At 53.8% G+C, this 25339-nt stretch overlaps 1 protein-coding gene across 3 annotated transcripts in view; it reads right to left on the reverse strand.

Moving 5' to 3' along the window:
* Nucleotides 1-2388: 2388 nt before the first annotated feature.
* The window catches only part of CD276 (CD276 molecule), a 28093-nt gene continuing 5142 nt past the window's right edge, over nucleotides 2389-25339 (reverse strand). For 2 of the 3 annotated variants that reach the window (XM_045449138.1, XM_045449137.1), the window contains exons 2-10: nucleotides 16437-16575; nucleotides 13589-13927; nucleotides 13068-13382; nucleotides 12121-12459; nucleotides 11618-11914; nucleotides 8405-8539; nucleotides 7464-7505; nucleotides 5984-6019; nucleotides 2389-3915 (exon numbers count right to left, since the gene is read on the reverse strand). In XM_045449138.1, the coding sequence (XP_045305094.1) occupies nucleotides 3893-3915; nucleotides 5984-6019; nucleotides 7464-7505; nucleotides 8405-8539; nucleotides 11618-11914; nucleotides 12121-12459; nucleotides 13068-13382; nucleotides 13589-13927; nucleotides 16437-16521 (1611 nt within the window). In that variant the 5' untranslated portion in view covers nucleotides 16522-16575 and the 3' untranslated portion in view covers nucleotides 2389-3892. Of the gene's footprint in view, nucleotides 3916-5983; nucleotides 6020-7463; nucleotides 7506-8404; nucleotides 8540-11617; nucleotides 11915-12120; nucleotides 12460-13067; nucleotides 13383-13588; nucleotides 13928-16436; nucleotides 16576-17591; nucleotides 17870-25339 lie in introns of those variants that run through there. The other variant, XM_045449139.1, reaches the window with a different exon arrangement.

Genomic DNA, 25339 nt, shown 5'->3' on the forward strand with positions numbered 1-25339 from the left:
GATGGGGCAAGGAAGTTTTTGGGAAAAGGATGTTCCAGGCAAGGCTGCTTTCTCTGGGCGGGGTAGAGCAACGGGAAAAGCAAGGGGTCTTACCATGCAGATGACCTCATCTTCCTTTGGGGGACAGAGAGGGCCCACGTGGCAGATTCATTGACGACCATCAGGAAATCCCTACTAAGACTATATTTCTGGGGGAGGTCGAAAGTGCAGTTAGATTGTGTATTCAGTCCTGGTTTAGGGACTTGGCCTAAGTGATGCCATGTCAGGCCTGTGGCATTTTGTTTTTGTTTGTTTGCTTATTTGTTTAACACAATATTGTTCGCATTTAAACTGTTTAATCGGCTGCTCCCCCCTGTCCCCCCCACCCCAATGCAGCACATTACTTCACGGCTCCTTTGGTTCCTGCTTCCCTGGGAAACCCCTGCCCTTGGAGGCCTGGGATTCTGCTACTTGGGGCAGACTTTGGCTTCATGTCTCAGTTTAAGACTTGGGCTTTGCAGGAGGACCTCTGGACACTGCCCAGTTCGGAAGCTGCCAGGGTCTCTGCTCATTGGCCTGCATACTCAACGACGGCCTCCTGGGACAAGCCACGTCAGGTCCTCCCTGTGAACAGACCCCTGGAAGGCATGGCTCCTGCCTGTGAGCAGAAGCAGAATGCTCTGACAGAGGAGACAATCAGGTAGAGAAAGGCAGGATGACTCAGGGCCCCCCCAGCCATGCTATTTTCACCGCCTACCCGGTCTCCTCTGAGTGATCAGATCCACTAAGTGGTCTTCACAGCCATGGTTACAAATGCTCCTGGAGGTGAATTCCGGTCACACCTCGAGCCAGGCAAATGAACCCTTGCTCTGTCCCCTCTTTAATATGGATGTGACACCTGCAGGCTACAGCTTGTCGCACTGTGAAAATTATTTCTCCATTAAAATGCAGAAGTTGGAGCTTTGCCCAGGAAGGCAGCTAAAAATACTGCTCTCTGGGGGCACTTGTCACACGGGACTTAGTGGCCACCTTCTTCACCCCTCAGCCCTCAGGAACGCCCCACCCCTGTTGGCTCCCTCCTGCAAGCACTTGATCCAGTGTCTGAGGCTTATCCTGCCCCTGTCAGAAAGAAAAAGCACTGGTTACCATGCCTATTTCACAGATGGGCAAACTGAGGTCACTGTGCCCCGTCTGCAAAATCGCCTAGGGAGTGAGAGCCTGCAGCCCCGGCCGCGGGGGAAGGAAAATAACCCCTCACATGCACCCAGCGCTTTATAGTGTGCCGTGTCTTCTCACCCACTGTCTTGTCCAACTCTCAGAGAGATCCCGTGAAACAAGAACTACCATTGTCCCCGCCTTGCAGGTAGCGTTTAGCCTAGTGAGGTGAGCAACACGTTTGAGGATGCAGGGGGTGGTAAGGGGCAAAGGCAGAGCGCCGGTATGAGTCTTTTGACTCTAAAACATACCCGAGAACCAGCAGTGGGAGGTGCTCACCTCAAACGAGGTGACCGGTCTCAATGCTGGGGCCTCGGACTTTCTAATAGGTGCCCTGGTTGGTGAAGAATGCCACATGCATTTCAGGGGAGGGCTCAGCACCCTACTTCATAGATAAGGAAATTAAGGTTCAGAGGTATGAAGGTCTTTGTCACAAGTCAGTAGTAGAGCTGGGAACAGAAGTCAAGTCCTGACCTCCAGCCCAGGTTCCTCCGGCTGCCCCAGGGGCTGTGGAGCTCTAGGAATGACTGGCTGGCCAGGCGCTGAGACCCTGTCACCCAGGGGCAGATGGGCACAGTACACCCTGCAGGGTCCCACATCCCAAAGGAACCCGGTCCTCTGGAAACCTGTTTGCTGCCTCTCTTCTCAGTCTTTGGAGGTGGAAGATGGTGAAATCCTCAGGCCTATATTTCATACAAGAAAAGTAAGGTCCAGAGAAGGTAAATTTCCTGCTCAGAGTCAGAGGGCAGAAGGAGGTCCCGGACCTGGATCTCTGATTCAAGTCTGGTGCCCATTCCACGGGGTCAGCCAACAACAGCAGGCAGAGCTCCTTCCCTGGCATCAGCTTCTTACCACATTTCAGCTTCCACATCTGTAAAATGGGGGCACTAGAAGTGGCCCTTAAGAAGCCCAAGAGCTGAGTCTTTGGAGACAAAGAAATTAGGTGATGCTTCCAGAAGTGAGAGCGTCCCATACACTGACCGAAAGCTTGGTTTTCTGGACAGCAAATTTCACTTTACCAAGAAGGAAACTGAGGCCAGGGAGGGGCTGCATGGCCACAGAGATCCAGCGGTTTAAGGATGGCGAGAGGGAGGAGATACAGGCATCCCACTCTGGCCTCAAATGTCCGGGAGGGAATCCTTCCTGCCAAGTACTGTGCCCAACCTGCTTCCACACACTTCTCGGAGAAAAAGCTTTCTACAAAGCCATTTATTTTTCCCAAAATACACCCCCAGTTAACAAAATTCCTCAGAGTCCCACATTTAAATTAGACATGCCACCTCTTCCGTTCCTGGGGAAGGAAGAAATGTCAGCGGGAGGACATCAGAAGTTTTCCGGAGGCTGGAGGCCAGCAAAGGACAAGCCAGGAGATGTCTTCCCAGCCCCAGAATAGCACCGTGGTTGGGGCGGGGGGTGGGGGGGGGGGGAGAGGGGAAGAGCTGTGTCCCTGCGGCCCTCCTGCCCCATCCCCAGGCTTCACTTAGGCTTCTGCTCTTCGGGGTCCAGAGTGCCATGGCCACCTGCCCACCTGCTCATGCCTGGAAAGACTTTGGAAACCATCAGATTCTCAGGTCTAGCAAGAGGCTCTGCCCCTCTCTCCAGGTTTCTGCCCGCAGCCCCTGCTCTGGGTAAGGATTAGGGAGGGGGTGGGAGTGAGGTATCCAGGAAGCTGTGGGCACAGAAAAGGGGTACAGTAGAGAGCAGGGCAGGAGCCCCCGCACGAGCCGCAGGCTGTAGCAGGCGGTTGCAGGTTTCCTGACAGTTCCCAGCTGAAGGGCAAGCTCTTCAGAGAAGGGGCCTGTCCTCTCATGCTGGGTCCCAGGTACCTAACACAGTGCTGACACCCCACGGATGCTCAGTGACTGTTACTAGAATGGATGAACAAAAGGAAAGGAGGGGAAAACAGCGGGATAGAAGCTGACCCCCAGGGGGCCCACGCGGACACCCGGAGACCCAGTGTGACCAGCACATGCTTCCCGTGGAGGGGGAGCTCACGGGGCACAGCCCACGGCACCACGGAAGAGACTGGGCTAAGGGAGGTCCGAACGTGTCCCAGCACGTGACCCAGCACATGCGCCTGTGTGCCTCCACAGGCCCGGGGGAAGGGCGCTGTCTTCAGTCAGCGAGGGAGGGAAAGGCCGACGCTGGGGCCAGAGGAGGGGCGGGCAGGAGGGGAGCCGCCTCTGGACTCGAGGAGATGCTGAAGGCTCAGGGTCCCTGTCCGAGCAGACGGGCTCACAAGTGGGTGGAAGAAAAGGCTGAGAAATGATAACTAGTATATCAGGGCCCCTGGAGAACCAAGGCCGGGGGTGACTGTGTATCCTGTCTTTGGAGAAAGAAGGCAGAGCATCAGTCTGAATACTGAGTCCTTTGGAGACATAAAGGCAGCCAGATGGTCCGTGCAGCATATCCGTTGGAGAAGTAAGGTGGCAGGGTGGTCTCTGTGTCATGTCCATAAGAAATAGAACAGTAGGATGATTTACGTATCATGTCACTGGAGAAATAAGGCAGCAGGATGACTTGGGAGTCACGTCCATCGGAGAAATAAGGCTGCAGGGTGGTCTCTCTGTCCTTTGGAGAGTGAGCAGGACCTGCCAGAGTGGGAGGCATCTGTCGGAGGCAGGGCTCACCCCGAGGCCCCAGTGCAGCCAGAGGTGGGAGCCCCCAGGCAGGGGCTGCAGCCCCCTGGTGCTCGCCGTCAGGCTATTTCTTGTCCATCATCTACATTTCGCGATGGAAAGAAAAAGCAGGGGAAAAGGCATTAAATGCAGGAGTTCTGCTCTCGGGCCAGGCGCATGGTCACACACTTTTGGGTGCGGAGTGTGTCTGGCGGTGGCCGCCGCAGTCTGACTAGCAGCTCCCTGTGCTACGCACTGCCCTGGAGGCCCAGACCGACCCCGACACGGGAGCTGAGCATCAGACGGACCATGAAGTGCCTGAAGGAGGCTGCCTCATCTTCCCCAGTCTACCCGCCCCACACCCTTCCCATCCACTGTCCCCTCTCCCTGGCACACGTGTCCCCTCCCACCACCACCTCCCTTTCTCTCCCCCTCCGTCATACCCTCCCCTCCACTAGCAAGAAATCCTTCCCAGCTCCCCCTCCCGCACGGAGCTCCCCGAGAGCAGTGCTGTGGGGAACCTCCCTCCCTCTGGCTCTTGTCTCTACATGGGGGGCACCCAGTAGGCTCACACCCTTGGCCTCGCCCCACTCCCCGACCTGAATGGGGAGCTTAGAAGGAGGACCAGGGCATGTGTGACCCTTCCGCTCCCACCCTTTGGGCTCTGTGTGTCCCAGGGAAGTAGTCTTCCCTTCCGGATACTGCCTCTGGGTTCACCCAGCGTGATCAGAGACTGGGGGGCCAGGCTGCCACACTCAGAGCAGGACCGGGCCATTCGGCAGCTCTCTTCCGGAACAAGGCTGACATTTTCATCTCCAACTGCTCATTTGGTTCAGAACAACAGAGAGGCAGATCACTTCTCCCCATCCTTCTGTACCTCAGCACAGGCCTCCATTACTGCCATGGAACATTCTACAGCATTTAAAAGACTTGCTTGACAGAGCACTTCTGCATTTGTCACCCTGCCTAATCCTATCACAACCATCTGTAAGTGAGGGGCTCATTCTGCAGATGAGGAAACTTCCTGGAAGGTCAGAGGCGGAAACTAGACCCAAGGTCTCCCCTCCCAACCCAGGGGCATCTACCTTCTGTACAAGGCTGCCTTCCTAAACACCTCTTACTGGCTTTCGTGAAAGTCTGAGTCTATGGCCCTCGTGTACATGTATTTTGTGCAGGTTTCAGAGGGCTCCACTGCCCCCTGCCTCTGGAAATTTCCAGGGCCTATGTCCTTCCCCTCTCCCCTAAATGCAGGGGTGAGCCTCCAGGAGCTCCGTGAAAGTTTATTTCCTGACAGGGACACCAAGGAACCCTTAAGAAGATTTAAGTTTCGTTTAACTGTTAGCAACCAACTTGGACTTTTAGGCGGAAGCCATTCAGATCTACAGCGATACTGCACCAAGGAACGTTCTGGTCACAAGACACACACACAGATACACGGGTATCTCCACACAAACACACGTACTCAGATGTCGCTGTTGGTTACTTTCAGTAAGGATGAATCTCAAACTTACTTCTAACCAACCCCTTCTCGATGTAACCGCTGATGCGTATAATATGAATAACAATGATTGTTAACATTGATTAACCACCTACCATGTAACAGGAACATGGCTGCCTGGCTGAAAACCATATTTCCTAGCCTCTCTTGCGCTAGGTAGGCGTCGTGTGACTAGGCTCTGATCGATGGATGTGAACCGGAGTAACAGGAGCTATTTCTAGTCAAGCCCTAGGGAAAAAACCTTCCTCCCTTTCCTCTTTCCCCTTCCGGAGGGGAGGGGCGCAGGGCCACAGGAGCTGGAGCAGCCTTGGAACCGGGGTGGAAACTCCGCACGGAAGGAGGCAGACACCAATAAATGGAACCTGGCTCCAGGACATCAGTGGCCTTACGATCACCTAATGCTTAGACTGTTACAGGAGAGAGAAATAAATTCGTGTCGCTGTGATGCCTCTGTCATATCTGCAACCTATTAGAGCAGCCAGGACCTCGGTTACTCTTCCTGCTGCCGTTGCACCAGCGGGGAGTCAAGGCTGCTTCCCCAGGGAGGGAGCCTCAGGTCACCAGGTGGTGAAAAGGTGATCACTACCCTCACCACCAAGGACCCTCCCCCAGCCTCCTACACACAGATGTGCAAACACACAGACACATGTTCTCAAGCACCACGTGTCTTTACCTTCTTTGCTTTCCGAGTGTTTCAGAGGCCGCAGGGCTGCAAAAAAGGAAGGGGCACATGGTGAGGGGGAACCACGGGAAGGGGAGGGGGACGGGGTCCCGCAGAGGGACGAGAGCCGGGGAAGAAGGTGGGCCTGGATGACTGGGAGAAGCTGGGAGGATGAGGGCCACATCCCAGCACCAGGGGAGGGTCTTAGGCCACTGTCCCGAGCCCTGGCTCTGCTCTGTAGCCTGTCACTCCTGTCTGGGCCTCCGTTTTCTCCATCTATACAATGGGAACAGCTACCCTGCCCTCCAGTGAGCTGGAGACGTGGAAGGACACCAAGTTTGCCCTGCAAATAAGGGCCAAGTAAGAAGCTACGGGAGGCTGCAGACGATCCCAGGTGGGCCTGGGGTCATGCAGACCTGACACTGAACAAATCTCTAGGCCACCCTCTTCTCCCCACCCCTCCCTCTCTCAACTACATCTGCCTCTGAGCAAGAAAAATGAGGCCTGATCCCAGGGCTGTCTCCACACCAAAGGCAGAAAATTAATTGGCATAATTTGCGGCAGTCCCCAGGTGTCCGTCTCCTGCTCTTCCTTCCTCGGGGGTGGGGAGGGGACCGGTGTCAACTGGCACCAGCCCAAATGATTCAGCGGGAACCTGCCTCTCCCAGCCAGGAGCCCCAGAAGGGAGGGCAGTGAGGCCTCCGGGGGCCACGAAACACCAGTGCCTGGCCACCGGCCCCAAGCTGGGCTCCAGGTCTGTGTCCCCAAAGCCCCATCCCCTTTGCAGACCACCTATGCATCTGGTCACTTGAAAGAGCTTCAGAACAGCCCTCTGGTGCCATCAAGGCAGGGTCGGGATAACACTTTACAGATGGGAAACTGAAGCCCAGAGCAGCAAAGCACTTTGCCCGAAGTCGCACAGCCTCTAACCAGAATGGGACTGTCTTAAACTGTTTGCCGACTAACACGACTCCAAGATATCGAGAGCACTTACCAGGCACCAGGTATGGCACTAGGCCCTTTACATAACGTTATCTCATTTAATTAACCCACACAACCTATGAAGGGAGGCAGTCATTAGGAGGAAACCAAGACTCAAAGATGGAGAAACGGAGGCCCGGAGAAGCAAAGTGACTTGCTCAAGGCCACTCAGCCTACAGGCTGGAGCTGGAACTTCAACCCAGGATGCCCTTCTCCTGAGTCCTCACTCTGCTGCTAGGAAGCCACCAGACCCCACGGCGCAGGGTCACTCAGAGGGGACCTGGCCCTGGTAGAAAGGCAAGGCAGGCAGGAAAGATGCAGCAGCCCCTGGGAGGGAGTCTAGGGAAATCCAGATCCAGGCCTAACGCTAAGCAGAGACCAGACTCACCTGGGTAGGAGGCCACAGCCCACGAGACACTCCATCAAACCTCAAGTGAATGTGGGTCCCAGAGTCCTCATCCTGTCCCTGTGTCCTCTCAGCCAATAAGGCCAGCTCTAAGCTCAGACTCACCTGTTTTGGATCCTTCTCCATCCCCGTCCTGGTCCTCGGCACCTGGAAGACAAGGACTCAGCGAACAAGAGACCTTCACCACCCACTGTCACTACTGCACTTCCCCATCTGAGAGCGCCCACCACTCACCCAGCCAAGCACCTTCCTCTCACCCCTCCACCCACCCACCCCATCACTCCCCCATCCACTCACTCGCCAAGCCCGTCCACCGCCAGCCTCCCACATAAGCACCGCCCACCTGTCTGTCCCTCCTCCTCCACATCTGCACCCTCCCTCCCAATGCCCAGCCAGCTCCCACCTCTCGCCGTCTACGTTCACGGTCGCCCCTGGAAGCCTGTGCGTACTCACGTGCCACCAGCCGGCACCAAAACCCCACTCACCGGTGTGTGCTCACCTCCCACCATGCATCCGAGTGGTCATACTTACCTGCCAAGCTCAAACCGCCTATCTACCAATGCCAACTCACCACCTGCTGGTCACCAAAGTCAACCCACCCTGACCCCAGCCTAGCTAACGGCAGCTGCTTCAGACTCTGCCCACCAGGAAGCGGACACACCCTCGCACAGTGAGACCCGAAGCCATGCAGCATTCACACACGTGTCACTAAACTTTCACGCTCTACACCCACACCGCCACTCGCAGACACGCTCATATGACCTCCACCCTCACCATCGCACTTGAGCCCCACGAGTCCCCACCACTCTCTTCCAGTCCCACTCACACCCACGCTCAGCCTGCCGTATTCCCACCCTGAGAGGCAGGCTTGCACCTGTTCACACACACAAGCCATATTCAGCCTCAAGGTCGCACGCGTGCAGTCCGACCCCATGGGCACACTCATGCTCATTCTGTCACTAGGAAGCAACCCGCTTGTTGATGTCACAGACACACCCACATGCCCAAAGACACGTGTGTGCATGCACACACTCTCTCTCGCTCACCTGCATTCTCCTCCTCACAGCTCTGCTTGATCTTTCTCCAGCACACGAAGGCCAGGGCCACCAGCAGGGCGACAAGGCAGACAGAGAGCCCCACGGTCACCCACAGGGCCTCGGGAGGGAATGTCATGGGCTGCCCTGGGAGGGGAAGTGGGGAGAATGGGAAGAGACGGTCATGCCCAGCACCCATGGCCCTGAGCACAGCACACCCCGGGGCCACAAGGTATGAAGGGAGCTCCCACCCTTGCTGGGCTCCAGCACTATGAAGAGACCTCATTTCAGTCCCCACGCCCCTTCCCCACACACTGAGACACATCCAAACCCTGACACAGCCATGGCTGGTGTGCAAATGCTTCAACCCCGGCAGGGTTGAAAAGTCTGAAGTTGATGATGCTCTAGAACCTTCTACGGCTCCCCACTGACACTTGAATAATGCTTCAACCTTCTGGAGGACCTCTATCACGTGACTACTGCTTACCCTCCCCCAGCCTTCCTTTCTAATTCCACTCCAGGAACCTCTGCTCCAGCCGAGCTGGTGTCCTGACCATTCTCTGCACAGACAACAGGTTCCTTCCAGCCTCCACACCACTGCTGTCAGGTTCCCCTACCTTAAAAAGTGCTGCCAAACTCTCACCTAGTTTAAGATTCCCCTCCTCAGGAGGACCCTCCCTGACTGTTCCAACCCCACCTGGTGATACGCCCCATCCTACAGATCAGGAGTCGGCAAATCATGGTCTGCGAGCCAGATCTGGCCTGTGGTCTGTGTTTGTACAGGCTGTGGGCTAATAATAGTTTTTATATTTGCAAAGGGTTACAAAAAAAGAAACAGGAGGCGCAGAAGGGGAAGGAAAAGCAGCAGCAGCAGCAGCAACAGAGATTGTACGTGGCCCACAAAGCCTAAAATATTTACTATCCAGCCCTTTACAGAAAGTGTTGGGGGAGCCCTGCACATAGATGGGGGTGGGAACAGAGGGTGCCCAGTGAGGGTTCTGGGTTTACCCAAGAGGAGGAGACTTGCCAGGGGAATGTTTCTGGGAAGTGTGGGGGCCCTCCTGTGAGCTATCTCGCAGCAGAGGGAAGGGCTTGAGGCGCCCGCACCTGGGTCAGCCCCAGCAGCTGTTCTGAGCACGCCAGCCATCCGCCCAGGCCCTGGGCCCGTGCTGGGTCCTGGGCAGAAGGCTTGGGGACATCAAATCTAAGAAAAGACAGAGCTGCTTTCCTCTGGTCTCTGGAGACCCTGAGCGCCCAGGGCATCGGCAGTCTTGGGGGGCCAGCTGGTTCTGCAGAAGTCACCGTCATTGCAAAGAGCCGTGCCAGGAGGACCTTCAGCGAGCAGAGGCCCTGGCAGGGACACAGGCATGTGCAGCAGATGTTCCCTTCGGCCGGCATGGCTGGCAGAGCTGACACTCAGGACATTGGAAGCAAAGGGACACATCACCCAGGAGAGCAGGAGAGGGCAGCAGCTGACATGCAGAGCCAGGAGGGTAGTCCACAAAGCCTGGGAAGGAAACCCCTGGGGATCCTCAGCGGGGCTCCTGTAGCAAAGGAGGGCACAGAGCCACAGAAATACCAAGGAGGGGGGAGGACCTCTTTCTACGTTCACCCCCTGACTGGTGTCAGTGCCTGGAACACAGGTCAGACATGCCCTCACTCAAACTGTAAAGAGCAGGGCTCAGACCTGGGTGTTGAGGTTCCATTTCCAGTGCTTGCTCCATAAAGCCCCCTCCATGCACAGCACATTTGACTTCACTAACCTCCAGCAGGTGTGGGAGAGACCAGGCTGGAGGACTGACAGCCTGAATCCTAGAATGTTTTACGAGGCAAAAAGCTGCCTGAAGTGAAATACAGGCCAAGGGCTCCAAAGTAGGCCAGACCTGCTCTTACAAAACCAGGAGGCTGGGTGGTGGGGAGAAGAGAAAATTAGGCTGAGAGGCTAAAGGTTGGATTCTGGTCCTGGCTCATCTGCTCACCGAAGGATGCTGGAGTCAAGGGCCACAGACCCCATGGATGAGTTTAGAGGGGCCATGCACCCTCTAAACGTCAATGCAAACTATTGTGTTTATCATGTATCCAATTTTCAAAGAGGTGCCTGACCCCCCCAAATAGAGCCACTTTGCCGGTCTGTAGACTTGGGAAAGTTCTCTCTCCTCGCTGGGCTTTGGTTTCCTCATCTCTGAAATAAAAGCACTCTCAATGTTACCTACTAAAGTTTAAAATAAAGGTTTTTTCCCCCTCCTAGGTGGGCTTAGCATTCTCCCTACAGTTCCACTTACACCCATAGACCCTTTCTGCACAGCGTGGCAAATATCCAGTTCAGCCCAGTGTGCCAATTATCACAAAGTCCTCCAATCCTTCAAGACCCTCTCAACTCCTGCCTGTCCCTGGAGACCTCTCCTGACTGCTCCAGCCCATTCTGACTCCTGACTCCTTTCTCAGAAAGCTTCACTTTCTCCGTTGACCTCACTCTACCTGGTATTTCTTATCCTCTCTGGAAACACACCAGGCAAGGGAAAGTCATGGGAAGGGAAAAGAGGACAACTAGACAGACAGAACCTGCTATCCTGACACCAGAGTATGTGGGGAGGCCCCCTCTTCACACCCCGAGACACAAGGAGCACCCACTGATGTGGACACTACAGGAAGGGAGGGTGTTTGGGCTCGGACCCCACACAAAACCCCAACCAGATAGAGGGAATCCCCAAGAGGGCGGCATCAATCTGGTGTTTGACCACCTGGGGGCAGCAGAGATTTCCGCCCCACCCACAACTGCTGCCTGGGTTGAGAGCTCCCGTGTGCAAGAGCGGCCACGGATGGGGTGTGGGGGACTGACCACCTGGACAGGCCCAGCTGTCCCTCAGGGCCTCAGATCACAGCAACACCTTCCCATCGCCCTGCCTCGCCATGCCTTGTGTCTGCTCTGGAGCTCCCACTCACACCTCCAGATTCCAGGCAGCTACGCCCTCCCCCGTGTAAGAAGCACAAGTACCACCTAAGGCGTTCTTAGGAGGGCGAATATTACAAACGGCTTTTATCAGCTCGTTAAAGAAAGTCCCCTAAGGACTTCTTGGTGAAGAATTTGAGACAGCTGAAATGTACGAGAATGTTTTTAAAAAGGCTTCTGACCACCCAAACCTACCTAAATTGCAGCTCTCAATCTAGAAAAAAAGGCAGCGGCTCCCTCCGTCCTCCCCATCTGTTCATCTGCCCACTACCTACCTGTGATGGTGACGGAGCCATGAGCGTCCTGCTGCAGCACAGGGTTGCGCACCAGGCAGCTGTAGGTGCCATTGGCGCCCAGCACCACCCTCAGGACACTCCGCACGTCGAATAAGCCCTGCTCATTGGCCATCTGCGACGTGGTCACGTTGCCGGTCAGGGGCGCACCCTGCCCGTCCTGCCAGAACACCTCGGCCTCCGGGTAGCCCCGGTAGCTGGAGCACGTAATGGTCACCATGTCCCCGGGCCGCAGGTCCTTGTTGGGCTCCAGGGTCATGCTGGGCTTCGAGTAAGGAGCTGGAGTGGGGCAGAGGGTAGAGGGCAGAGGTCGAGGTAAGGCAAGGATGGGGGTGGGGGTCCGCGGTGCAGGATAGGGCACCTGGAGGAACAGGGGTCATTAATGGGGCTTGAGTTATGTATGGGGTTCGTGATGGCACAAGAGGTAAGGGGCGGCGGGAAGTGAAGCGTGCATCCAGGGGAGGGCGCCCCCTCCTGGCGCTCACCCGCCACCTGCAGGCTGACTGCAGCGCTGCCGAAGTCCCGGATGCTCACAAAGCAGGTGAAGCTGCCCTCATCAGCTACCCGCACTCGCTGCAGCCTCAGGGACGCGTTGCCCTGCGCCAGCAGGTCGGGGAAGAGCGCGGTGCGGTTGGCATAGGCGCTGCCCTGGTCCCGGCCCTCGGAGAAGCTGTGCACCAGCTGTTTGGTGTCCGTCAGCTGCCAGATGAGGTTGAGCTGCGCCAAGCTGAAGCCGGGCTCGGGTGAGAAAGAGCAGCGCAGGGTGGCATCGGTGCCCACCAGGGCCACCACGGGGTCTTCGGGGACCTGGACCTCCACGGCGCCTGGGGGCGAGGTTGGGTAGGCGGTAAGGAGGGGCGGGGACAAGCTGGGGTACCAGCCCACAGCCTCACAGATCTCCTCTATTAACTCCCAGTTCCTGTTCCATCTTCCCAGTTTCTCTCCAGACCCAAAAGCAGATTGAGTTTCCAGATTCCCAGACGTGGAGTCACCCTAATCTTATGACAAGAATCACAGCAGCTTGGCCTTGGCCTGATAATGCCTGTCCCTGGGGGCCAGTCCTAGGGCAGCATCCAACCCTAGCACAACCCCCCTCCCCTGAGATGGATCCGTTTCCCTCTCCTATCCGTACGCTCTCTGCTGAGATCTGAATGCTTCTCCATCCTTTCCAGAGGTTTCCTGAGCCTTGGAGTCAGGAAACCCGGAGAGCAGAAGGCCTGTGGTCGTTGTCCTCACCCCACACCACCAACGTGAGTTTCCCCGCCTCCCCATCCTGTTTATCTTTCCTGTTATCATTACAAGAATGCCACTGTTCTGGGAGACTGAAGACAGGGAGCGAGATTCAAATCCTGCAGCCCCTGCTGATAGGACCCAAACCTCCCACCTTCACGGGAGATTTAAGCAAACGAAACCCAAAACCAAAACCAAAAACCTGTGGGGCTTCTCTGGGGCGTGATGGTGACGGAGCCATGAGCGTCCTGCTGCAGCACAGGGTTGCGCACCAGGCAGCTGTAGGTGCCATTGGCGCCCAGCACCACCCTCAGGACACTCCGCACGTCGAATAAGCCCTGCTCATTGGCCATCTGCGACGTGGTCACGTTGCCGGTCAGGGGCGCACCCTGCCCGTCCTGCCAGAACACCTCGGCCTCCGGGTAGCCCCGGTAGCTGGAGCACGTGATGGTCACCATGTCCCCGGGCCGCAGGTCCCTGTTGGGCTCCAGGGTCATGCTGGGCTTCGAGTAAGGAGCTGGAGTGGGGCAGAGGGTAGAGGGCAGAGGTCGAGGTAAGGCAAGGATGGGGGTGGGGGTCCGCGGTGCAGGATAGGGCACCTGGAGGAACAGGGGTCATTAATGGGGCTTGAGTTATGTATGGGGTTCGTGATGGCACAAGAGGTAAGGGGCGGCGGGAAGTGAGGCGTGCATCCAGGGGAGGGCGCCCCCTCCCGGCGCTCACCCGCCACCTGCAGGCTGACTGCAGCGCTGCCGAAGTCCCGGATGCTCACAAAGCAGGTGAAGCTGCCCTCATCAGCTACACGCACTCGCTGCAGCCTCAGGGACGCGTTGCCCTGCGCCAGCAGGTCGGGGAAGAGCGCGGTGCGGTTGGCATAGGCGCTGCCCTGGTCCCGGCCCTCGGAGAAGCTGTGCACCAGCTGTTTGGTGTCCGTCAGCTGCCAGATGAGGTTGAGCTGCGCCAGGCTGAAGCCGGGCTCGGGTGAGAAGGAGCAGCGCAGGGTGGCATCGGTGCCCACCAGGGCCACCACGGGGTCTTCGGGGACCTGGACCTCCAGTGCGCCTGGGGGCAGTGGGGTGGGGCAGTGAGGAAGGGTGTGGACACTGGGAGCCTCCCTAGCTCTCCTCCAGTTTCCATGTTAACCCCAGGCCGGTCCAACCCTCCTTTAAGGCCTGAGACCCAAAGTAACTTTATTATCTGTGGTCCCCATTCAGTCAGCGAGACTATATAGTAAGCACCTACTATTTGTCAAACATAAAGGTTAGAAATGCAACAGAGAAGAAGACCAAGGTCACACCCTTACAGAGCTTACCTTTTAATGGGAGAGAGGGTCAAACTAAGACAAGTTCTCATTAGCGTGGGATTAGGAGTAGGAAAGCCGCAGGTCCTTGTTGCGCTCCTTGTTGGCTCATCCATACCCCGAAGGATTAGAGGTGGTAGCTTTTCAAAAATTTGACACGTACTTTATACCTGTCTGAGCTAGCCGCATTTTCTCATAAGTATATATTATCTTTATTAATCGGAAAGGAGAGTATATATCAAATGTTAATAGTGGTTTTCTCTCAGGCACCTGGGTGGCTCAGTCGGTTGAGTGTCTGACTTCAGCTCAGGTCATGATCTCGCGGTTTGTGGGTTCGAGCCCTGCTTTGGGTTCGGTGCTGACAGCTTGGAGCCTGGAGCCTGCTTCGGATTCTGAGTCTCCTTCTCTCTCCGCCCCTCCCCCACTTGTGCTCTGTCTCTGTCTCTCAAAAATAAATGTAAAAAAATTTTTTTAAATAGTGATTTTCTCTGGATGAGAAAGGATAACAAGTACTTTTTCATTGTTTTTTTTTTTTCGTAAAAAAACATGATTAGCTTTTATACAAGAAAGATACATTCTCACTAAAAGGATATTAAGTTGAGATTTAAAGGGAATGAAAAAGAGCTTGATATACAAAAAGCTAGTGTCAGGGTGCTTGGGTGACTCGGTCAATTGGGCATCCGACCCTTGAAGTCGGCTCAGGTCATGATCTCACGGTTCGTGGGTTCAAGCCCCAAGTCTGGCTCTGGGCTCGCAGTGTGGAGCCTGCTTGGGATCTTCTGTTTCCCTCTCTCTCTGTCCTTCCCCTGCGCACGACCTCTCTCTCTCTCCCTCTCTCTCAAAAATAAATACATGAACATTAAAAAAAAGAGCTATTGTAAGTGTGTTCCAGCTAGACAGAACAGTGCGCACGGAGGCTCTGAGGCAAGATTCAGCTCCCTATGTGAAAATATCAGGTAGCTGTCTGGTGTGGCAGGAGAGCCTGGATGGGAGAGCTTTGTAAGACCAGTAAAGAATTTAGGTTTGCTACATGTAATGGGAAGTCACAGGGTGGCGGGGGACGTGTTAATCAGCATAATCTGGCTATAATAATGCTTACAACTCACTCTGGCTCCTCTGTGGAGAACGGACTATTTCAGTGGTCCTTGTAAGACGGACACCAGCGAAGCAGGCACGCTCAAAAAGTGTGAGGATCAAGGAGTCATGACCCAAAGCTGACTGGGATATAGCACCCATCAAAGGTTTCTTGCATTTAGAAAAATAACACTTTACGGTTAGTATTTTTATTGCGAATTATACACAGGGCGAGGGGATCATAATCTTTGTAGTGTGTAGAGACCTCTCAAGGTCTTAACCTGGCCCTGGATCTCTTGCTGCCATCCCAGGCCCCAGGCCAGCTCTCCAACTGGTGCCCCGTGGAAGGGGCATTTGGGGATGAAACCTGAGGAATCACCCAGATAAAGCTCTTTCTCTAAAGAAATCAGAGCAGCCGGGACCACAGAGTTGTTTCCTCTTTATGACCAGCAGGTGGCACGAGACACTCAGCTTTGTCTTCCCCTATGGCGGAAGGAGGCAGTCTCTCCCTGTGCCAGAGGCTAAGGATTTCAAATCTGAGGATGTGGTTATTAAAAGTAATGCCATCGTTGAATGCTGACTCTGTGCCAAGAGCCGTGTGGGAAGATTTACATCATTTATTCAACGTGGTGACTGAGCACCTACCGTGTGGCTGCACCAATCCCGGCCCTGGGGATAGACCTTGCTCTTGGAGCAGAGCAGGCAATAAGCAGGTAAACCTGTAACATGTCAGGTGGAGGAAAAGGCTGGGAAGAAGCATGCCGCAGTTGAGGACAGGGAGAGATGATGTGCTATTTCACACAAGGTAGCCAAGAAAGCTTTGCGGAGGAGGTGACATAGGAGCAAAGACCTGAACAAAATAAAGGATCAAGTCATGCAAATGTCTGGGGACAGAAAGTTCCAGCCAGAGGGAACAGTACATGCAAAGGCCCTCAGGAGGGAACGAACACACACTGTGTGCTCAAGAAACACGTTAGTGCTCACATCACCGGTTTACAGAAGAGGAGACAGGCTAACAAATGCAAAGTAAGTTGCCTGATGAAATCCAGGGATGGAAAGGCGTGTGGCCAGGGCACAAGGGAGATTGGGAGGACATTCGCCAAAACCCTCCCCATCCCTGCTAGACAGAGGCTTAAAAGAAGCCCTGGTGGGTGTGGGCGCCCTCCCCCCATCCGGTCCCCACTCTGCTCCCCTCACCTGTGACGCAGACCCACAGCACTGCCAGGGCTGTGGCCAAATGCACACGCACACCCACACCCGCGCTGGCCCAGCGACACAGCATCTTCCTGAGAGGCAGCTGACAGCTGGGCTCTCCGTAGTGGAAGGCTGCCCCTGCCTGCGAGGAAGAGGAAGTGAGGTCTTTGTCTCCAACCAACGGTCCTCCCCAGGCCCTCCCTCACCTCACGCCCCCTGGACCTGGAAGCTCCTGGAAGGCTTCGATTGCCCATTGGCAGGTCCTCCCTCCACACCCTACAAGGCTCCCCACTTGAGGGATTTTTTGAGAGATGCTGGCGAGAGGGCACTCACTGAGTCACTGGGGAGGCTAGACCAGGGCACATGGGGGCAGCTGGGATCCACCGTTTCAGAACTAAGATGTTGGTATGAACTATCAGGAAGACAGGCAAGGTGGCAAGTAGAGGCAAGGCTGGCCGGCCCAGGGCAAGAATGTGCACAAATCAGTTTGGCTCAGTTTGGCTCTAGACAACAGCTGGTGGGGAGAGTAAGGGCTGAGGCTGGAGCCAGACATAGAGTTAAGCTGAAAGTTCTGAAATTTATCCTGAAGGCAACTGGGAGCCACTGAAGGTTCTGGAACAGGAGAAAGGATATGGTCAGAGCTGTGCTCCATAAAAATGACGCTGATAGCATGTACAGGATAAATGAGAAGAGATAAAGCAGGTCTGGGTGAAAACAACAGCAGTGGAGGACGTGGGGAGAGAGGAAGGGAGCCAGAAGGGAGCCGTCAGAGCGGCCACAGTTTTGAGCCCGGTGAGCAGGCAAGACGGTCGCTGAGACAGAACATGGAAGCATCCGCTGTATGGTGTGTGAAGTTAGCAATATTTGTGCAGAAACTTCAGGGGAGAGTTCTAGGAGGCAGCTGGTGTAAGCACAGGGGGCCCAAGAGAGAGCATATTTGCTAGTTTGGCGCTCTTTACTGAGTTACTGAGACCAATCGGAAATGGAAGAGGCCAGGCCTGGGGTGGACCCCAGAGGCTGAAGTCAGGACTGAGTGTGAGGTATGTGTGTGGTCACAGGTGAGACCTGAGCCAGAGACGCCCAGACCTCCCTGGGCCCAGCCGTGCTCCCAATCCTGGCTGCCCCCCACGGCGTCTGACTTGGGCAGGCCGTACCCACCTCTACCCTGTCCCATAGCTGCTGCCTGATTGTTCATGCCACGTCCTATCGAGCCACATAACGAGTGTGGATTCGGTCTATCCAACACTGTTCAACAGGAACACAAACGATTTCACATTCTCACAACCACCCAGGGAGAGGGGGGAGTTGACTCGGTCCCATTTTGCAAGAGAAAAAAAATAAATAAATAAAGCCCATACAAGTGAGGGGACTTTGTTAGTGTGATATAATTTGCCAGTGAGCACAGATGAGGAGGGTCCGGGTGCCCAGCCTCCTGCCACACCTTTCTGCCTCTCCCAAGGAGCAAATCTCACCCACAGCTGTCAGCATCATGCGGGCCACAAGGGACCTGGCCTCAGGCCTTCCAGTCCCAGCCAAGCACCTCCCCCCCCACCCTTCCCCCCAACACACACCAGGCAGCTGGGCTGAGGGAGTCCCTCAGCCAAACCGGGTGCATCCTGCCCCCCCCCTCCCCAGCTGTCCACAGCGGGGAAGCCCTGAGCAGCCACTTCCTTCCCAGACACTTCCGGTCCAAACCTGGCAGCCTCAAAGCCTCGCCGCCTGCTGAGTCAGCAGCCTTCTCGCTCATTCATAAAGGCACCCTTGGCGGGCACCACATCCTGCTGACAAGGGCAACCACTGGCCACAGGAAAAGCTAGCAGGCAGCGGCCTCCCGCACTGCTCCCCACCCCCACCCCCAAGGAAGAACCAGGGACTAAGGATTAAGAAGCTTCCAGATGCCAAGGCTCCCTTCCTCTCTTTCACCCCCAGACAAAACCAAGGCCTATCTGTTCTTCCCAGGCCAGCTCCCTCTCTGTTTATGCCTGCCACTCCCACCCTGACTCATGGGGTCAGCACTCCTCTCACCCACCTGTGCCCTTCCTCACTGGCCCTGCTATCTCTGCTTTGCCCCCACCAACCTCATTGTCTATGATGTCTGCTCTCAGGACCTAAGACAGGAATCTGCTCACATCCTTGCCCATGCTCAAGAACCTTTCATGGCTCCCCACTTACCACTGAAATAAAGCCACTTTGCTCTGCCTGGCACTCAACACCTTTCTTATGAAGTCTCCAGACATTAAGCCAGGGTCTCTTGGGAATGCCTGCCATTCCTGGGTAGGGGAGGTCAGGGAGCACCTCTTTCCTAATCAGACCTATCAGAGCTCTCCAAGGGCCAAGCTGTCCTTCACTCCAGAGGGAGAATGAGAGGCTTTCCAGGGGTGGGCATTGGGCTTGCCCACCTTGATTACCTTCCTAGATTCTGAGCCCAGGGAAGTTCCCACCCTCATGGTTTACCCTCGGGAAAAGCCTGAGGACAGTCTAAAACCAAGATGACCTGAGAATTCCACAGCACCAAGAGGCTCCTACCCCAACAGCTGGGCCCCTAGGGGCTGAGGGCCTGAGGGAGAAATGCATCTCTGAGACAAGGTGCCACACAGGGAATGGGGGCTTGGCCTGGGAACAGAAAGCCAATCACCGCCCATTGGGAGAGACGGCTGCCCCTGTCTCGGAGCCTCATGGAGACGCACAGATCGCATGCTGCATTTGCACAGCCCTGCCCACCTTCTCTACAAAGGGGAATTCTCATCCCCTGGCAGGACGGGCCCTGGAGTCAGCATGCGCCACCCCTCCCCATGAGTCACCAGCCAGCCCTCCCTCCTCCTCTTCCTTCATCCCAGTCTCAGCCCAGTGTGGGAACTCCAAGGAGCCCTGCCAGGAAAGAACACAGAGTGCCTTGGCTTTCCCGGAGAAGCAGGACTGAGGGGACCAGCCCACCCTTGGCCTGACAGTACAGCAAGTTCATCCAACCCCAGCAGAGGTGTGGCCACAGGGAAGCTCCCAGGAGAGGACCCAAGATATGCCCCCATTAAGCCAAAACCAAAAACAAGATACCCCGAACCTAGGGATGCTCAAGAGGAGCTCCTTGCCCCCACTATGACCACCCCATACTCTCTTAACCCCCTGCCTCCTCCCAATCTCTGCAGGGGCCACTTGGACAATGCTTCCCACCAAGAGGGCAAGAAGAGTAAAACCGCATAACTAGTGGCAATCTGTGCTAACCAGCATAGCACAGAGGCAGAGCTTCTGAAAACAGCAGTTTAGCACCTCGATCAAGCTATGCCTGAAGCACACATAGACTGCCCAGATACTTGAGTCAATCTTTTTTTTTTTTTTTTTTTTTTTTTTTTACTCAAGCTAGTTTCAGCTAAGTTTTTATTATCTGCAGTTGAAGGACTCCTTGAATATACACTCATTTGTATATTCAGTAGTGCATTTAACCACTCACTGAGTACCTGGTAGGCAGGCCTACCAGATCTGGGAACAGAGAGATGACCAAGCTGTGTCTGTCCTCAAGGAGCCTGCATTCCAATAGGGAAGTGCATGTAAATCACTGCACTTCAATATAGTATATTATTTAAGACACCGTAAGAACTACTTGGAAGCACCTCAGAGATGTAATAACCCTAAAGGTGAGTCCTGAAAAATGACGAGCAGCTCCCCAGGTAGACAGGCTGGGAAGGGTAGCTCCTCCCCAGCCCCAAGTGACCTGTCCTCCTGGCACTGCCTATGTGCCCAGATCCCTTTGAAATAGTAGGAAATGAGTTCCAAGTTCGGCGTTCTGCTCTCAGCTCTGACACTGCTGTGCGGTTTTTAACAGATGACTTCCCCTGTCTAAATTCAGTATTCCTATGTATAAAAGAGATGCTCTGCTGGCACCGCCCGGGGGGCTCAGTTGGCAGAGCATCCAATTCTTGATTTCAGCTCAGGTCATGATCTCGCGGTTCGTGGGATTGAGCCCCATGTCGGGCTCTGCGCGGACAGCACAGAGCCTGCTTGGGATTCTCTCTCCCTCTCCCTATGCCCCTTACCACAAGCATACCCTCTCTCTCTCTCTTAAAAGGAATAAATAAACTTAAAAACAAAGTACGACAAATGCTTTGCTGGACCCTCGTGGAACTTGATCAGTACGTTAAAGTTGCATGTACCGTATCCTTGAGGTAGTTAGTTAACTACCACACAGGTCACATTGAAATGTACAAAATGACTGCAGTGGAAACCACCAGTTTCCCCCTATACCTACTCTCCTTCTCTGTAGAATTTTGAATTAGGCACATGGCCACTCAGCTAAAGACTACAGAGCCCAGCCTGCCTTGCAGGGGAAACGTGTGTCCGTGTGACCATCTTCCGGCTAACAGGGTAAGAGAGGAACTGATGTGTGCAACGTCTGGGTCATACCCTTAAACAGAGGGCGCATACCCTCTCTTTTCTCCTCCCCTTTCCCACTAGCTGAAACAGCTGGGGTGGCCATCTGAGGCCACGCTGCCAAAGGCAACGCTCTGGGGACTTCAGAACAGCAAGACGCCTGAGGGGCTACAGTATCAGCCCCGGACATACCCGGACTGTCAGGGTGGGTGAGAATAAGCATCTACTCTAGCGTCACTGTTATTTTGGGTCTTTCTTAACAGCATCTGAAGTGACTAATTTAAGGAGCCATCCCTCCCCTCCTTTCCATCCTTCTCTCCCAGCTCTTCCCACCCCATGAAAATTGCCACTGCTCAGAGCAGCAAAAGGAAACCACATCTAAAATAGGTGTTTCAAAATACGAACTGGACACTGTGTCATTTCAGTCACTTAATGATGCCTGGGCCCAGCTCAGGAGATATTTCAAGGGTAGATGTGACCTGGCTTGGGGATTGTTTGTATGGGAAGGAGGGGCTGAAAGAGGCAAGGACATCCTGAAGGCTTGAAAAAAATGGGCACATGTGCGCACCCATCGTAAGATGGGGAGACCTGGAAATGAAGCATGTTTAAGAGGAAGCTTCCCACCGGGCTTGAGCTACAGGTCATCCGTGCCAAATGTCACATGGACTCCTGGACACACAGAGCTGGAACTCAGAACAGGACAGGGAGATATCCATGCGCTCATAGGGATGGGAGCCAAAGTTGGGATCATTGAAGAAGATTTTGGAAAGAGAACAGGTCCCCCAACAAATTCTGGAGAAACTGCAGAAGTTAATGGTCAGGTATCAGAACAGGGAACCTCTCTCTGGCCACGCTCATGACCCATTTGCCCCCTCCAGTGATGGGCACCCACTACCTCCCAAAGAAGTCCGCTGGTTTGGGGGCAGCTGTCACTGGTAGAAAGCTCTGCCCTATCCTGAGCCCAAATCTGTCTCCCATACAGTCCTCCTTTGACCTTGTAGAACAAGTCTGCCTCCCCCCTGCAAGTTTTAGATCTTCTTCTCCCTTGACGAGCTCACACTGGGCAGCCATGCAATATTATTCACCAATATGACCCAAAATAACAGAGGCCAAGTTGTGGCCAATGACCGGAAGCCATTTAGTCACATTGCTGCTGATTCTCATCTCTGCCATCCTCTTCTGACGGACTTGGGGAAGGGGTGGGACTTTATGGGATGTTTCATTCGGGTTCCCGTTACCTTTCAGCCAGCTAAGCTGAGTCCATCACTCCAACTGCCACGATCTTCTCTTTCAAATTGTGGCAAAATGTAAGGAACGTGAGGTTTATTTACCAGTTTGACCATTTTGAATGTACAGTTCGGTGGTGTGAAATACAGTCACAGTGTTGTGTAACCATCGTGATCTTTTCAAGTACTGTTTTGACAGTTCCTGGTACGCAGAAAGCAATCGATAATTTTTTGGTGGATGAGAACAAGAAAAATGAACGTCACCCCCCCCCCCCCCCAAATTGCTCTCTTCTCCGTGCTTTGTTCCTCGTGTCATCAAGGTCCTCAGGAAGAGGACAGGAACAGGAAGACCCCGCAGCACTCGTTCTGTCCCTGGATCAACGTCCATCCGCTATTCAGGGCTTTGAGATTAGGAGTCTTCCTACCCAGCTGCCCATCACATGTCCTATCCGCAAGGTGTCACTACTTCTGGCAGAGGACGGGTCAAATGCGGAGAACCAGGAAAAAAAAAAAAAAAAAAGGCTCATTTGAAGAAGATGTACTCTTCTTCAAGTGCTCGATTAATGACTGGTTCCAGGATTTTGTCAGGGGTGAAGGACACGATCACCAATCTGTTGTTCCCATAATTGGCCTTCTCTCCCCTAAAACTGGCCATCTGCTCATCTCAGGCATCCTGGCATTCACTTCTCCATTCATGCAACAAACATGAAGAAGTACTATGGGGGTGGAGGGGCCAGCAGTTCCCTGGAGGGGTGGGGAGGTTCCGAGGAGGAGACATTTCAGCAGTCTGGCAGCTTGAGCAAAGAGTGGGCCCCCACAGCACCCTCTGAGAAGACAGGGGCTCTGAGGAATGGCTGCCAGGAGATGGGGCAGGGGAGGTGGTCAGGGGGTGGTTAAGGATTGATTCTGTACACTGTGGGAAACCATAGAAGGCTATGACCCCCACCCCCTCTGTCTACTCCAGTTGTCCGGAAATCTCCCGGACAGCTTCTCAGCCACCTTATCTCCAAGTTCACTCAGCACCAGGTCGGACAATCACAGGGGCCAGAAGATAAATCCATGTGAAGCAGATTATCACCTCCCCACCTGGCCTGAACACCTTCTTCACAGCTTCTGCAACTTCCTTCTTTGACAAAGAAACAAATTAGATACTGAGCAGACCTTCTCTGCCTTCAGTAGTCAGTCTTGATACTCTTTGTCACTTTCCTCCGCATCCTTCATTCTAGAGTGCTTCTCTCTTGTTCTACACTGGCTCCTTCTAATAACAAGGCTCCCCTGTCCTGCAGGGAACCTAGTCCACGTGGTGCTGGTGGGACTGACCCCCAGCGTGGGGCCTCAGCGGGTGTCCAGAACGGACTTATTGGAGAACCCTCAGTGATTGGCTCTGGAACAGGCCTATGAGCCAAACCACACCCCATCAGACTTCCCAGAGCTGTTCTGCTGGAGCTAGTGGAAAAGACTTTTTCTGTAAAGGTCCAGATAGTAAATATTTTAGGCTTTGCAGGCCATCTGATATCTGTCACAACTACTCAACTCTGCCATTGTACAGGGAAACAGTCATAGACAATGTATATATGAATGAGCAGAGCTGTGTTCCAACAGAACTTTATTTATGGACACCCAGATTTGAATTGCATGTAATTTTCATGAATCACATGATTTTTTTTTCAACCATGACAAATGTAAAAAACCATTCTTAGCTGTGGGCTATACAAAACAAGCAGCAGAAGATTTGGCCCACGGGCTGCAGTTTGTAGGAACTGGATTACAGATCCACTAGCTCCAGTCTCAAAGACGCCCAGCTAGCAGCAAAAATGGGAAACAGTGGGGAACTCGTACATTAATTATGGTGCATCTACGTAAGGGAATAGCACATAGCTTTTGAAAAGAATGTGTACTAATATGGAAATAATTCCACGGCATATATCATGTCAATAAGGTATACTGTCAACTGTGTGATCTCATTTCTATATTAACAAATGGTCCCATGGTCCTCTCTCTCTGTGTCAATATCACCTATGTTTCAGTACAGTTCCTTCCTTCTCCAGCACTGAACCTCCTGGGGTTGGCTCCTAGGCCTTCTCCTCAAATCTCTCTACTATTTTTTCCTAGATGACTTCATCCACTCCCATGGCTTTAAATATCATTTATATGCTGGCAACTTCCAGATTTTCTTCTCCAAGCCCACACCTCTCTCTCTGAGCTCCAACTGTGCCCTCAACATCTCTGTGCCAGTGACTCACTTTTAACCTGTCCCTCTTCAAACTGTTGATGTACCCCTCAAACCTGTTCCCCCCAGCTCTTCCCACATGGGAAAGGCACCACTCTCCACTCTCTGCTCAAGCCAAAAACCTGAGTTTCTCTCACCTCGACAATCCATCACCAAGAACAACCATTCCTAACCCCAAAATATATTTTAGGGGTCGGCAAACTATGGCCTGAGCACCGGATCCAGCCCACTGCCTGGTTGGTCAGCTCACCAGTTAAGAAAGGGTTTACTTTCTTACGTGGTTGGAAATCAAAAGAATATCTCATGAGACACGGAAATCACACAAAATTCAAATTCCAGCGTCTGTAAATAAAGTTTCATTGGAACATAGCCACATTTCATTTACGTATTGTCTGTGGCTGCTTTTGCACTACAAACAGCAGAACAGAGTAGTTGCAATAGTCACAAAGCCTAAAATATTTACTTTCTGGCCCTTTGCAGAAAAAAAGTCTGCTGACTTTTCTGATAGTTTCACTCCTGTTTCTCTCCACCTGTGCGGTTCTCTCTGGTCTGCCAAGTCGTCATCATCTCTTGCCTGGATGACCACAAAAGCTTTTTCACTGGTCCCTCTACTTTCTCTCTCGTCTCCCCACCCAGTTGTATGTATATTCCAGTCTTGACTCTACACAGCAAACAGAATAACTGCTATAAAAACATAAATTGCATCAGGCCAACACGTTCAATATTTAATCAGCTCCTCCATGGCCCACAGAACCCTACCCGGTCCGGCCTTGCTCACCTCCCCAGCCTCACCTCCTCCCATCTGCCCCTCACCACAGTGGCCTCTTCTACGTCCTATAACATGCATGACATAGGTAACATCTCTATCCTGAGAGTCACCTTGGCAGAAAAGCCAGGCAGAGATCTGCCACTCCAAGGAAATCCCTGTTACTCACTGCACAGCTTTCTTTTCCTCATGTCATACTAGAACCTCCCTGAGAAGAAACAGCATCTGCTCTATTGACTATTGTATCCTTAATTCTAGCAAAGTCCCGGCACATAATGAGTGCTCAATGCATTGTTGAATAAATGAAGGAGTGCGTGTGTGT

This window comes from Leopardus geoffroyi, chromosome B3 (genome assembly GCF_018350155.1).
Source record: "Leopardus geoffroyi isolate Oge1 chromosome B3, O.geoffroyi_Oge1_pat1.0, whole genome shotgun sequence".
Lineage (NCBI taxonomy): Eukaryota > Metazoa > Chordata > Mammalia > Carnivora > Felidae > Leopardus > Leopardus geoffroyi.